Consider the following 15,220-nt stretch of genomic DNA (forward strand, 5'->3'; position numbering starts at 1 on the left):
CGCCCCGCCCACTTCCGAGTGTCGTCATAAAGGCTCCCTCGCCAAAAAAACGGCAGCTAGCTGGCTAACGGTATCACATCGGCAAGGGAAGCTTCGCGCTCCGGGTTTCTTCTCCGCGCCCTCCCCTTACCTGCCACCCCTACCCCGACGACAACTAAAGACATTTCGGTGGTTAAGAAGAAAACAAGCTGGTTAAAAATCGCCCGGCCTGGCTTCTACTCGTTTCTTGTTTTTTTTCCTCCTCCCCATTTCCTCGTCGGCGCCTACGTAATTCCCTTTTTTAGCTTCGTCGGCTAACTGTGTGCTAGCTCGAACCGACCAGGCCTCGGGCGTCGTGTTTTGTGTGTGTGAGCGTGTGTAAGTGAGTGTGTGAAGAGACACTTGCGTCGGTACATTCGGAGCAAGGCCCCAGCATCCTGGCATATCACGCCGGGCCTTCATCGCTCGGATCGACCACCAACAGCAACAAAATCAGCGGCAGTCGCCCAACGCAACGATGGCTCTGAAACGGATTAACAAGGTAACATTGACACCCCAACTGCCCGCTAGTTAGCCCGGGCTAGCGGGATAGCAAGCCCCTCCGTCACCCCCAAATCTTGCTATCTTGATCACGTTATGAAACAATCGTTTTAAGAATAACATTATAAAAGAAAGCACCTAGCTAGCACGCTGCCTTTGCGTTTGTCAACATCCCGGGGCGAATGTTTTTTTTAATTCGGTGCTCGTAGCTAGCCGCTTTTCTCAACCGAGCTAACTCTCGAGGGCCCCGATAAACGAGCGCCGCTTATAAAACACGCCCGCACTTGGATTGCTATCACGACAAATATCAGGCTAGCGCGTTTGCTAGCAAATGCCAGTTTGATGTGATATTGCAACATTTCCATATGTTTGTTAACACTGACGCACATGCTGCGTTGAATCAGAAATAGTGAGTCATATTTTACGTCAAAAGCGTCGTGGCGTGAAACATGTGTGTGGTATGCGACGATGGACTCATCCCCTCGAGGTCACGCATTCACATGCGACGCCGGCCGGCTTTCAAAGACGAAATTTCCATGACTAATTTGAAGAACACACAAAGACCGGCATTTTATATCACCCGACAAAAAACGTGTTTACTCGCGGGAGCCGGGTGGGGCAGTTGGGGTCGCAGTGGGGGGGGGGGGGGGGGTCTCGCTACCCCGTTACAACCCCCCTTCTTCGAAATTGCCAAAGACCTAAAAATAACAATTTGATGCTTTAGTCTCATCTTGCTGTAACTGCTTTCGACAGTGACAAGTTTACTCACAAGGTTCTTGGTTACAAGTCCTTGTAAATGATGCTGATTTAACTTCATCCAAGTTGTACAGTATATATATATATATATATATATACAGTAAAGTCTCGTTATATCGATATTCAAGGGAGTCCGAAAAAATATCGATATAACCGGGACTATCGATATATCCGACCCTGTTTGCGTGTAATTTTCTCCGCGCGTGCATAGAAATAGTATCGATATAACCGGGACTATCGATATATCCGATATCGATATAACGAGACTTTACTGTATATATATATACACGATACTACCAGTGAAACTTTAGTTCGCTGAAGAAGCGAAACGTCCGACACCTTCAAAGAAGTACAGGTGACGGCTGAAGAAACCTTTTCATCGATGGACCACTCCTGTACGACTGAGATCTTACACAGACGTATCCAGGTTAAAGATTGAACAGAACCATTGATAATCATTCTGCTATGGTGTTTTTTTTTCCCCCGCTGGACGAGTGCTAAGATCCAAAACGTGGTTCATCGGGTAGTACCGAATGGTGTCCGTCGTGTAATAATGACAAAGTGGTATTCTGCACTCTAGGAGCTTCACGACTTGGCTCGCGACCCCCCAGCACAGTGCTCCGCGGGGCCGGTGGGCGATGACAGTAAGTGTTTGCAAAAGGCTAACAACATTTCCAAGGTTGTTTTTCAAATGGTCATTTTGAAGCCGGAAACCTGACGTTTCTTCCCTTTTTACAGTGTTTCACTGGCAGGCCACAATCATGGGCCCTGTGAGTATAAATCCTCTCGATTCCACCCCGCCGCCCGCGTTTCAATTAAATCGCAGGCGTGACGTCGGAATTAATTTGAATTTTTTTCCCTCCTTCCATTAAGACTGACAGTCCATATCAGGGAGGCGTTTTCTTCTTGACGATTCATTTTCCAACAGACTATCCTTTCAAACCACCCAAGGTAAGGTGCCCACCCAAGGTTTACGAACCTCTTGTCTTGCGTCCTTTTCGGTTTACAAAAGTTAAATTGATGAAAATTTTACCTTGGCACACAAACTGTTTTTCGGGATACACTCGGAGCGCCACAATGAGTGATGTGTCGTTCGCCAACGAGCCCGTTCTCCAAACGAGAAAATGGCAGCCGACTGTTTTTGTCCTCTATTCCCCGCCCCCAGTCTTTGGTTAAAGCCACGTGATCGGTCAAGAACGCACAACAACCATCACAAAGGTCAATAAAATCACTTTCTTATACAGTACAGTTTATTTCTTTAATTACAATACAATAGCACATTTATTATACATAAAATAAGATATTTTGTGTAGTTTTAAGGCTTACTTAGTAGAAAATTGTTTTATGGGGACCTGGGAACGGATTATTCTGATTTTAATGGTTTCCTATAGGAAAGTATTTTTTGGGATACACACTTTTCGCTTTACACGCTCTGTCTGGAAAGTTCGTAAGCCAAGTTATCACGGTATTTGCTAAGGTGATGTTTTATTTTGAAATTGGTGCTCGGCGATTTACAAGTAATCCCTCCATTTTGTCTTTCAGGTTGCGTTCACAACGAGAATCTACCACCCAAATATTAACAGTAATGGCAGTATCTGTCTGGACATTCTCAGATCACAGTGGTCTCCCGCACTTACCATTTCAAAAGGTGACTCCCATCGCGACCTCCCGTATACGTTTTTTTTCTTCGTTAAGATCCTTCCGGAATGACACGTTGGCTTTTTTTTTACCCCCCGTTGGTGCAGTTCTTCTCTCCATTTGCTCGCTGCTATGCGACCCCAACCCCGACGACCCGCTAGTGCCAGAAATCGCCCGAATCTACAAAACAGATAACGTCAAGTAAGTAACAAAAAAAACTGTGCGTGAGAGGGCGGGGCTTAATTGCAAAGCTAACTTCACTCAATGGTGACTTTTGGTGTCATTATTTTTGCCTGTTTTTTTTTTTTTTTTTTTGCATATATATTGGCTAATGCTTGCTCAATGCCAACATCGCTGCGTTTCCTCCCTGTAGGTATTCCAAAATGGCGAAAGAATGGACACAAAAATATGCAATGTGATAAAGACAAAATTCTCTGGTGGTTGGAGGAGGGGGGGGGGGGGGGGGCAGATACATTTCTTTGGTTCAGACTGATTTTTGTTTTCTTTGTTTACCTCCATTTATATATATCTATATATTTTTCCTCGTCCAGAACATTTTACATTTTTGTTTTTCCTCACCCGTGCACGAATCAGAAGACAGTGTTTTTTGTTTTCTCTCGGCACGCGGCGATGAGATTTTACCCAGATTATTATTTTTCTTTTTCCTGTCCCTACAATTTCAATCCCACACCCTGTTTGAGCATGCACTATTCGCACATCTCACAATCTACACACTAAGTACGTTGATTAATTTGGCGGAAAAAAATGGCTTCCTTTGCCTTGTTGGCATCAGAAGCTTAAAAAAATCTGCTTACGGGAAAAAGCACTGCGGACTAGCGACAAAGTATTAAAAACCTCCATGTTGTATTTTATGCATGTAAAAAAAAATGTGAGCGACTATAAGCAGCAACACAGAACAATTTGGTTGCCCGACCGAGGCATTTGTTTTATATCTTTTTATCACCCCCTGCCCTGCCCCTCACCCGCCAATCTCTAGAAGCCAATAGATGACTTTATGGCTTATGCCCACACACGGACTGTCTTCTTGTAGCCCCCCCCCCCCTTCCCCCTCCACACATACGCGCCCCACGACCACAAATATGTATAATGCCCAACTGGCGGTTGATTATGAAGTCCACGGCTGTTTTTAGTTTCTCCCTTCAATAAAGTTACTTCAACCTTAAATGAGCAGCTGGTGGTGTCTTTTTTTCCTCCCATAGGGCGTGTCTATGATGGCACTTGTGTAAAATTGTATTTAAAAAAATGTAAACATTTTAGTCATATTTGTCTGGGATTTTTTTTTCTCCCCCGTTTACCCTTAAAGGACAACCGACGCCTCCGGACAAGTTGTGTCCATAATTTGTAAAATGACTTCTACTGAGCGCATTTTACAAAGATTCCACAACATATTGCTACATTTTACATTTCAAGACTGGCGCTGAATATTCAGGAAGTCTTGTTTTCGAGTTGATGATGTCACGGAGAGAACGCCCCTGACCGAGAATGTGACACGCAATGTATTTTGGGTACTTTGTTTGGTCTGAAAACTTCATGTTTTGAAAATGAAGTGAAAATCTTAGCGAAAGAAAATAGATGGTTCAACAGGGGAGTAAAAGAAGCTATTTTCATAAAACGGCAAAACCCTTCACTAAATCGCCTCAATGGTGTGAGGTTTAATTTGGATCGTGCTTATCACAAACTTCTGAGATCGTTACCACATAGGCTTAGTTATGCCGATGAGGTGATACCACGGCAAATGGGGCAATCAGGCCTGTCGTGGACCATAATCGGTCAGGACAATAGAAGCAATCAGTGTAGCGTCAGGAAATGGTCCTCTGCACACCCCAACCTTAGGGCAGGGACCTATCATAGCAGAGGTCTGCCACCGTGGCGGTGGCACTGAACAGTAGGGATATAGGCATATATAGGGCCAGGGCGACCAGCAAAATTTTAGTTTTCTGACGTAGCCCCTTGGATAAGAAGTTTAACGTCCGACACCTTCAAAGTTGTACAGATGAAGAAACCTCATCTTCATGGTATTTTCGTTATTTTTTACCCTGCTTCCTATAAGATTAGACATGTTTGCAGTTTTAAATGTTTAATCTAACAAATTGTATTTGTTTTGAAGATGAATCTAAAAGTGCCGCTGGTCGTCAGCCAATCTTATTGCAGAGGGACGAGCCAGCCCGCGGGTGGAAATCCAATTCCGCTCACGTGACCCCAAACCCGGAAGCATCTCGACTTGACGAAGAAAAAGCGATTTAATGGAGCAACGATGATTTTGCGCGTATTTTTCTTGTCCTTTTTATCACTTGGAGTGTTGGGGTGGTTGAGCGAAGATGGTATTGCCCCTCTTGTCCAAAGTCTGGACGGGGAATGGAATTTGTGGAACTCCAACAAATCCATTTTTTTACCCGCCCGAGTGCCAGGATGTGTGCACACGGCGCTGCAACAGCGAGGCTTCATACAGGTCAGTTACAAAAAAAAAAACACAAACAAAAACGAATAAACTTCAAAGTCGTGCATGTGTTTTATGGGCCACGTTTTGGTCAACGGTCAGTATCGATCTCACGCGAGAAAACCCAAATCATTTGCAAAACCGTCCGTGAATTGTGTAATTTTTGTTTTGTTTTTTTATATTATAACATTTTGTCCATATGACGTCAGTTTTATCTTTTCTCCGTTGTGCTTTTAGCTTCTTTAAAGTTGTCATTATATTTGCTTATTTTTACAAAAGCGGTCTCTATGCTCAGTGTTGTTCGCTTTCCTTATTTTTATTTAGATATTTCATACATGTTAAGTTTCAGAAACCATAAATCGGGTAATTTTCGTGCTCGCGACGCTGAGGTGCGTGTTAAAATAATGTGAGCGTGACAATTAGAAATCAATAAAACACAAACACGCTTTCATTGTTGAGACATTCAATTAGTATAAAAATGTATTTTGTGTTTTTACATTTTCTTTTGTTTCGCCTTACAAATGAACTATCTGTATTGTGTCAATAATTGCTTTATCATAAATGAAATGTATTATTATATCTTCTATTACATCTGGCTGGCTAGCATAGCTATCAGCTATTAGCTGGCTAGTTAGCTTTCTATAAGTGGGTTGACTGAACGCTGGCTGGCGCGTGTGGCTGCCGCTGCTCACCCACAGAAAAAATATCCTGTGACTGTAAAGTGACCTTGAGAGTTTTGAAAGGCGCTTATGAATGTATTATTATTATTTATAACATTAGTATTGCGGTCAAAATTGTGAGTCTCCCGTCCAAATCGTATCTATCTATAAGTCATTCTAATATTTCTTTGATCGTTTCATTTTCATGTTGCTATTTCCTGTGTCACTCCTAAAAGGACTTTGAATTGACAGGATCCTTACTTCCGCTTCAATGATCTGCTCTACGAATGGATCTCTTTGGACAATTGGACCTACGCCACCACATTTGCAGTGTCCGAAGAGCTGAGGTGTGCCACGAAATGCGCACATGTGGCTAGTTATTTGTTCTCTATTTGCTATCTATTATCTAGCTAGCTAGCTGGCTACCTAGCGAGCTATATATTCTCTTTCTATTAACGATGTTGCTAGCTAGTTATCTATCACTTATCTATTAGCTAGCTAGCTAACTTTCTATCTATTTGAGTTATTCCGGGTCGAGTGAACGCTGGCGCGTGTGGTTGCCGCTGCTCACCCACAGAAAAACAGATCCTGTGACTGAAAAGTGACCTTGAGAGTTTTGAAAGGCGCTTATAAATCAAATGTATTATTATTATTATTATTATTTGTTGTAAATCGGGTCTCAAACTCCGGTCCTCGAGGGCCAGGATCCTGCATGTTTTCCAAGTCTCCCTGTTGCAACACACCTGAGGCTGTGTTGCAACAAGGAGACTTGGAAAACATGTAGGACTTTTGCCCTCGAGGACCGGAGTTTGACACCCCTGCTGTAAATAGTAAGTGACCATTGTTTAAAAATACTTGCACTTATGAAACAACAGCAGCACAAAAATCATAAAAAAACCACAAATATTTGAGAAAACGCCAAAGTCAACATGTGGTCACCCCATCAGGTCCAAGCGCCAAGTCCTTCTGATTCTGGACGGCGTGGACACGGCGGCGTCGATTTGGCTCAACGGCGCGCCGGTGGGCCGCACGGACAACATGTTCCGCTCCTACGTGAGTTGACCTTTGCACTTTGTCACCCGCCATTTCCACATTTTGGTTGTTTTTTTTTTTTGGTTGTTGTTTTTTTTCCGCAGGTTTTTCCCATCCGAGACCTGCTGAAGGCCGATGGGAACGCGCTGCTGGTCCGCTTCTTGTCTTCCGTCGTGTACGCCGCTCACAGGAGGAGTGCCCACGCCGCTTATAACATTCCTCCCGATTGTCCACCCAATGTCCAGAAAGGACAGTGCCATGTCAATTTCATCAGGAAAGTCAGTGCTTTTTAGTAGGCTTATTCCACAAACATCACCCCCCCCAAAAAAAAAAAAAAAAAAAATCGCAAAAAAATTGAGGATAGAGCAAAGATCGTTATAATTTCCTATATATGAAATGAAATGTATTTTTATTAATGATTTTTTCTGTCGTCCTAACTGTCCGTTGAAGTCAGATTTTAAAATAAAACCACTGTCACACTATAAAAATACACTATTTACGACAGTCTAGCTAGCTAGCAAGCTAGCTACCTAACTATCTATTTGGTATCTATCTGCTATCTATTAAGTGTTTGGCAGGTTATCTGGCTGGCTATCGTTTGGCTATCTGGCTATATAGCTGGCTAGGTGGCTATCTATTAGCGACTGCATCCTGTGACTGTAAAGTAACCTTGAGTGAGCTTATAAATGAAATGTATGATTCTTATTTCTTTTTATTTCCTATGTTTGGTTGATTTGCCCAATTTGCCGGTGCCGCTCTAAGCTAAGAATGGCGTTTGTTTCCTGCGTGCGTTTGTGGCTCAGGCTCAGAGCTCCTTCAGTTGGGACTGGGCTCCGTCCTTCCCCGGCGCCGGACTGTGGAAAGGCGTCCGCCTGGAGGCTTTTGACTTGCTGCGACTCGTGCGCTTGGCCGCTCTTCCTCTCTACGGTAGGACCTCAAGAGACCAAGAAAATTCAATAACATACTTGACAAAATATCACAGACCGTATTTGAAAAATATTTCACAATAAAAAATATATAACAAATGTTCAAATATTGGAAGGAAGATAACAAAACGGCACCCAAAAAATACAAATTGGCAAAAAAAAAAATGGGGATAAAACATCAGTCAATGTTTACCAATAAAATTGAAAAATCTGTCAATATGAGACCAAAATAATTTTTGAAAAAAAAATACAATAGCAAAACTCAGGCTAATGTTTTTTTGTTTTTTCTTGGTGCAGACGCCGTCCGCTCGTCGTGGTCACTGCAGGTGGACGTGCTGGTGGACGCTCTTCAAGCCACCTCGGCCCAAATAACGCTGCGCTTGCCCGAGCTGCTCTCCCGCGTCGCCCTTCCTGCCAACTTTGGCCCGGGCGTGGCCAAATACACCTTCGTCCTCAGCGTCAACGCGGTATGCCAGCGAGCTGCCGTCCGTGCGGAAGAAACTCCTTCAATGCGGTGGACGTTTGTTTTGTTTGCAGAGCGCCGACGTGAGGCTGTGGTGGCCCAACGGTCTCGGCCAGCAAACGTCCTACCGCCTGCTGCTGGCGGCGCGCTCGCCCGACGGCGCGTCGCTCCTACAAACGCGCTCAAAAGTAGGAGCTCATTTCCTCTCATCGCCTGCAACTACAAAAATAATAATCATACATTTCTTTTTTTAGGCGCCTTTCAAAACTCTCACAGTCACTTTGCAGTTACAGGATAATGGAGATGAACATTTCGCAAAGCATAATATTGACACCCCCCCCCCCAAAAAAAATACATTTTATATATATATAAAATTATAATTACTGTACATGCGGATCAAACCTCTAAAGATGGAGGACACTGATTTGCTGTGGCGACCCCTTGATGGGAAAAAGCATAAAGGAAAAGAAGAAGACATTATTATTATTGTTGTTGGTGTTGATGTTGTCGGTAGTAGTATTATTATTATGATTATTATGATGATGATTTTTATTGCTTTTTATTATGATTTTTCTTATGAATTTTATTATTATTAGTAGTATTATTATTTTATTATGAGTTTTATTATTTTTATTATGGATATTATTATTATTGTCGTTATTGTTGTTGTTGGTATTATTATGATTATGATGATTTGTATTATTTTGTATTATTATTATTGTTTATTCTAAGCGAGATGAAGAGTGTGTTTTTTTCTGTGCGTTGCAGGTTTACTTCCGTCGCGTGGAGCTGGTCCAAGAGCCCGTCGCCATCTCGCCGGGTCTCACTTTCTATTTCCGCATCAACGGGAAGCCGCTTTTCCTCAAAGGCTCCAACTGGATCCCGTCGCACTCTTTCCAGGACCAAGTCACGCCTCACGCGTAAGTCACGGGATTCCGACCCAAATCCCGGAGGCTGTGGCTCCAAATGCTTCCTCCACCCCACCCCCCTCCCCGCCTGTCAGCTTGGCGGACTTGCTGCGTTCGGCGGCGGACGCCAACATGAACGTCCTGCGGGTTTGGGGCGGCGGCGTTTACGAGCAAGACGCCTTCTACGACGCCTGCGACGACGCGGGCCTCATGGTCAAGCGAGCCAGCGCCGTCCGTCCGCTATTTGAGTTTAGCGCCGCGCCGCCCTTCTCATACTCGCTCGTTTGTCCCTTCAGGTGTGGCAGGATTTTATGTTCGCTTGCGCCATGTATCCCACCGACGACTACTTCCTGCGCACCGTCAGGGAAGAAGTCTACCAACAGGTCAGAGGACATGCGTTGTTAAAGCGCTATATCAATCCACATGGATTGCATTGTATTTTGTACGTCCGCCCCCATTTCAAGCTCACATAACTATACAGTACAGTTTATTTCTTGAATTACAACACAATAGCACTTTTATTAGACGTAAAATAAGGTATATTTTGTGGAGTTTTAAGGCTTACAAAATGATGTTTTGGGGGGACCTGGGAACGGATTATTCTCATTTTAATGGTTTCTTATGGGAAATAAATGTTCGGAAGATGAACTTTTCGCCTTACACATACTTTGTAGGAACCAATTAGGTTCGCAAGCTGAGCTATCACTGTATTTGCTTGGGTTATCATTGAGAAAAACAGAACAGCTAACTTTTTAGGAAACCTGGAAGGAAGTTCATCATCCATTGACAACTACCATCACAAAGGTCAATAAAACGACTTTATTATACAGTACTGTTTATTTCTTTAATTACAATACAATAGCACATTTATCAGACCTAAAATAAGGTATATTTTGTGTAGTTTTAAGGCTTACTTAGTAGAAAATTGTGTTTTATGGGGACCTGGGAACGGATTATTCTCATTTTAATGGTTTCCTATGGGAAATTAATGTTTGGAAGGGACCCTTTCTGACGTATGACTGTATTGGAAACAATTACAAAAAACAAAATATTCAAAATGAATATTTCCTCCCCAAATGTGATATGCAATCATTTTTAAAGCTTTTCTAAAAGGTTCCAAATATTACCCACAAATTCAAAAATACAATTTGTACTTCAATTTGTTTCAGCGTTCAAATCTATATTTTGAAAATAATTGTTGTTGTTGTTGTTGTTTTTTTTTTATTCTTTTCCCGCCGGCAGGTGTGGCGTCTCAAGTCGCACCCGTCCGTCATCGTGTGGAGCGCAAACAACGAGAACGAAGCGGCGCTGGCCACCGACTGGTTCCACATCCCCGAACGCCAGCGGCCCGTCTACCGCCGGGACTACGTGACGCTCTACGTGGACAACGTCATGGCCATCGTCAAACAGGTCGCCGTCGCCACGGAAACGGGATCGCAATCAAAACAACACATGGCCGCCGTTTTCACCGGATTTATTTTAATCATAATGATCGTAGATTTCATTTCTAAGCGCCTTTCCAAAGTCTCAAGGTCACTTTACAGTCATAGGATAAGATTTTCTGCGGGTGAGCAGCGGCAGCCACACTTGCCAGCGTTCACTCAACCCGGAAGTAACTCAAATAGATAGAAAGTTAGCTAGCTAGCTAATAGATAGCTAGCTCACTAGTTAGATAGCTAATAGATAGCAAATACATAGCTAACTAGGAAGCCAGCTAGATGGCTAGCCAGTTAGATAGCTAGCTAGATAGCTAAATAGCCAGCTAATAGATAACTAATAGATATAGCCCACTAGAAAGATAGCTAATAGATAGCTAGCTAGGGAGCCACCTAGATAGCTAACTAGGTAGCCAGTCAGATAGCCAGCTAGATAGCTTGATAGCTAGATAATACATAACTAATAGTTAGCCACCTCGCTAGTTAGATAGCTAATAGCTAGCTAGCTAGGGAGCCACCCAGATAGCTAGCTGTTAGATAGATAGCTATCTAGCTGGCTAGATAGCTACCAAGCCTGCCAGACAGCTAATATATAGCTATTAGATAGCTTGCCAAATCAGAATCAGAATCATCTTTATTGCCAAGTATGTAGAACACACAAGGAATTTGTTTAAATAGCTAGCTAGATAGCTAATAAATAGATAGCCAGCCAGCTAGCTAGATGGCTGATAGCTAAAAGATAGCAAATAGATAGCTTGGTAACTAGCTAGATAACTGATAATTAAATGGAATTTACAAGCAAAAATATATATTTTAGATTCAGTCTCTGTCACAAGCTAGCTAGCTAGCTAGCTATGGTTAATCAGTTACTCAATTTACTGGTGAGTTAGTTATCTCGTTAGCTAGCTAACTATCTGACTATATAACTACTTAGTTCATTGGTTCGTTAGCTAGCTCGCTAATTCTCTGGCTATTTACAAACAACTTTGGACAATGTCGGGAAAGTGAAAAGGACATTTGAGATTGGCGCGGGGATATTTCAAAGCGGCATTTTTTTTTTGGGGGGGGGGGGCAGGAAGACCCCAGCCGGCCATTCCTGGTCTCCAGTCCGACAAACGGCGCCGAGTCGGAGCGGGAAGGCTACGTGGCGGGCGACCCGTACGACCCGCGCTACGGCGACACGCATTTCTACAGCTACTCGGCCGACTGCTGGGACTGGCGCCGCTTCCCGCGGACGCGTTTCGCCTCCGAGTACGGCTTCCAGTCGTGGCCGTCGCTCTCCACGCTGCGGCCGGTGAGTCGCTCGGAGCCCGCACCTCCAAACCTCCAAACCTCCAAACCTCCAAACCTCCAACTCGGCTCACGTGAGAATTGAACCGCTGATGTCAGTGTACACGCGGGGCACCCAAAAAAAAAGGCAAAGTGGAGCCAAGGCCATCGATCCGCGCTGACGTTTCAGGTTTCCGTGGAGGAGGATTGGAGCTTGAGCAGCCGCTTCGCGGCGCACCGCCAGCACCATCAGGACGGAAACCAGCAGATGTTGAAGCAGGCGGCCCTTCACTTCCGCCTGCCCAATTCCAGCCACCCCTTGAACCGCTTCGCGCACACGCTTTACCTCACGCAGGTCAGACGCCAACGCCAACGCCATCTTTCTTGTCTTTCAACGCCAATTCATGTTCTTCCGTCTTAATACAAAATGTTTTTAAAAAATTGAACATTTGCACATTTATTTTCATTTTTGCCATCAAGGAAAAAAAGTATTTGTGTCATTTCAAAATAATATATAATAATAATATTACATTTCAAAACTCTCAAGGCATATATGATGTTTTTTTTCCTCCACATTTTGAGGGTTTTTTTCCCGTGACATATAAGGTTTGAAACTAATACAATAGCATATTTATTAGACATAAAATAAGGTACATTTTGTGTAGTTTTTAGGCTTATTTAGTAGAAAATTAAGTATATGGGGAATGGATTATTCTCATTTTTAATTGTATTTTTTTCTAATTTTCAAAATTTTTATGGCAAATAAATTTTCAGGCATTTTTCTAATCTTCAAAACTTTGGCAAATAAATTTTCTGGGATTTTTCTAATTTTCAAAATTTTTTTGGCAAATAATGTTCCAGGCATTTTTCTAATGTTCAAAATGTTGGCAAATAATTTTTCTGGGATTTTTGTAATTTCAAAAATGTTGGCAAATACTTTTCCATGCATTTGTCTAATTTGCCTTTGTTTTTCAGGTGATGCAAGCTCAGTGCGTGAAAACCCAGACGGAATTTTACCGGCGTAGCCGCAGCGAGCTGATTGGTGGTCGAGGCAACACCATGGGCGCCCTCTACTGGCAACTCAACGACATTTGGCAGGCGCCCTCCTGGTCGTCCATCGGTAAGTCGGCCCGCGGCGGCCATTTCCCCGTCACCTTTGTCGTCACTTCCTGTTCCCCCGCCAGAGTTCGGCGGCAAGTGGAAGATGTTACATTATTTGGCCGCCGACTTCTTCGCCGACGTCCTGCCTGTCGCCTTCGAAGACGACGACGGCGACTTGCTCATCTACGCCGTTTCCGACCTCAGCCACGACCTCAAACTCAGAGCTGTGGTAGGAACAAGTCATAAAACACAAGTTTATATTATTATTATTAATGTTTGTTTTTGTTTATTCAAAAATATCTACAGTAAGAGACAAAAACCAATGAAAATTAAACTAAAATGAATTGTTAAAATAATTATATATACAGTAAAGTCTCGTTATATCGATATTCAAGGGAGTCCGAAAAAATATCGATATAACCGGGACTATCGATATATCCGACCCTGTTTGCATGTAATTTTCTCCGTGCGTGCATAGAAATAGTATCGATATAACCGGGACTATCGATATATCCCATATCGATATAACGAGACTTTACTGTATATATATATATATATATATATATATATATATATATAGAGAGAGAGATAATTTTGGGGGATAAAGTAATTAAAACTGAATATAAAATCAAAGGTTTGAAACTAAATACTAAGTATAAATGAAATGTATGTATTGTTCTGATGCTGCATTCATTCCAAAGTGCTAAACATTGCAAAGTGTTATACCCCTGCCGTCCACCAGGTGTCAGTGTACACATGGGGCACCCTCGAGCCAATTTGCAGCAGGAATTCGGAGCTCGCGGCGGTTCCGGGAGGAAGCGCCGTTGCGGTTTTCAAAGCCCCCATCGTGGCCCTGCTGGCCGGATGCGGACGCTGCACCCGCCGCAGCTGCCTGCTGTCCTTCCGCCTGGAGGAGGACGGCGGCGGGCAACGCGGCCCCGCCAACCACCACTTCCCGTGCTCACCCAAAGACGCCCTGGGCCTACGACCGCCCAACATCACGGTGAGACATTTGGGGAATTTCCTGCTGGAAGATATTTCGGGATTGGGAATTCCAGTATTCAGATGTCCTCCTCCCCGTCCGTCCGTCCGTCCGTCCCCCCAGGCCAAAGTGCGCCAGGACGAGACGGGATTGGCGGTGGACCTCCAATCGTCAGCCGTGGCTCCTTTTGTGTGGTTGGATGCTGGCCACATTCCCGGTCGCTTCGACGCTAACGGCTTCTTGATGCTATCCAGGAACAGGACGGTGGCCTTTCGCGCCAAGGAACCCACCAACGTTACGGAACTCTCCCGAGTGCTCCGCGTCACCTCGTTGAGCGATCTCTACTTGCCTTAAATCGCCTCCAAACTTGTTGCCACACTCTGATTCGGTTATTTTGTAAATTCGACCGTATCGGACCAGAAATCGTTCCCCTGACGGGACATCCAAGACGTTACTCGCTTTTATATGAGGAAATTTCGATTTTCATGACAAATCCGGAAGCCTTTAAAAGTGTGTAATGTGAGTCAATATCGGTGCTAACAATGGCCGCCCGAGGAAATACATTTTTAACTGGAGATTTAGTTGCAGTACTCAAAATTATTTTAATCAGCAAACAAAAACAAACGACCGCTAGCTTACCGAGCGACGATGACCGCCTCGTGAACGTGCGTTTTACTGCCCCCTGGTGGGAGTTACGTCGAACGGTCCAAGAATTCGCGAGGGGCGAAAATAAATTGTTTCAATGTACAATCCTGTCGAATATTAATTATTTCAGAAATTAACACATGATTAAAATTGCTTTTAAATATTTTAATCGTGTGTGTGCGCGGGGGGGGGGATAATCCTGGCGCTAAGGTACAATGTTAAATTGAATGGAGGAGCTTCATAGATATACAAATATTGTCGAATTGGATAAGAACTGAGTCGTTCGAAAGCCGAGGTTTGACTGTGTGTTACTTCCGGGTTGAGTGAACGTTGGCGCCTCTGGCTGCCGCTTCTCAGCGGCAGAAAAAATAAAACATATCCTGTGGCTGTTAAGTGTCCTTGAGCGTTTTCAAAGGCGCTTATAAATG

At 43.7% G+C, this 15,220-nt stretch overlaps 2 protein-coding genes across 3 annotated transcripts; both read left to right on the forward strand.

Moving 5' to 3' along the window:
• The first annotated feature begins 27 nt into the window (after positions 1-27).
• On the forward strand, positions 28-4,098 carry LOC148893162 (ubiquitin-conjugating enzyme E2 D2-like). Its single transcript, XM_089004448.1, has 7 exons — positions 28-520; positions 1,856-1,919; positions 2,014-2,045; positions 2,149-2,226; positions 2,818-2,923; positions 3,021-3,114; positions 3,287-4,098. Exons 1-7 carry the CDS (start codon positions 497-499, stop codon positions 3,330-3,332), a joined length of 444 nt encoding a protein of 147 aa, XP_088860574.1. The 5' UTR covers positions 28-496; the 3' UTR covers positions 3,333-4,098.
• A 1,042-nt stretch (positions 4,099-5,140) lies between these two features.
• manba (mannosidase, beta A, lysosomal) lies at positions 5,141-15,177 on the forward strand. 2 transcript variants are annotated; one of them, XM_089004090.1, is made up of 17 exons: positions 5,141-5,383; positions 6,283-6,377; positions 6,978-7,083; positions 7,167-7,340; positions 7,866-7,989; positions 8,286-8,455; positions 8,526-8,639; positions 9,220-9,371; positions 9,455-9,572; positions 9,656-9,742; positions 10,602-10,769; positions 11,871-12,089; positions 12,255-12,419; positions 13,040-13,184; positions 13,249-13,394; positions 13,908-14,168; positions 14,271-15,177. In XM_089004090.1, the coding sequence occupies exons 1-17, from the start codon at positions 5,189-5,191 to the stop codon at positions 14,499-14,501; spliced, it is 2,670 nt and encodes an 889-aa protein (XP_088860216.1). In that variant the 5' UTR covers positions 5,141-5,188; the 3' UTR covers positions 14,502-15,177. The 2 variants fall into 2 exon arrangements, with proteins under 2 accessions (XP_088860216.1, XP_088860217.1); XM_089004091.1 differs by having other exon boundaries at positions 5,257-5,383; positions 6,267-6,377.
• The last annotated feature ends 43 nt before the right edge of the window (positions 15,178-15,220 follow it).

The sequence above is a fragment of the Hippocampus bargibanti genome, linkage group LG09 (assembly GCF_051943395.1).
Source record: "Hippocampus bargibanti isolate YZ-2025 linkage group LG09, ASM5194339v1, whole genome shotgun sequence".
In the NCBI taxonomy this organism is placed as follows: domain Eukaryota; kingdom Metazoa; phylum Chordata; class Actinopteri; order Syngnathiformes; family Syngnathidae; genus Hippocampus; species Hippocampus bargibanti.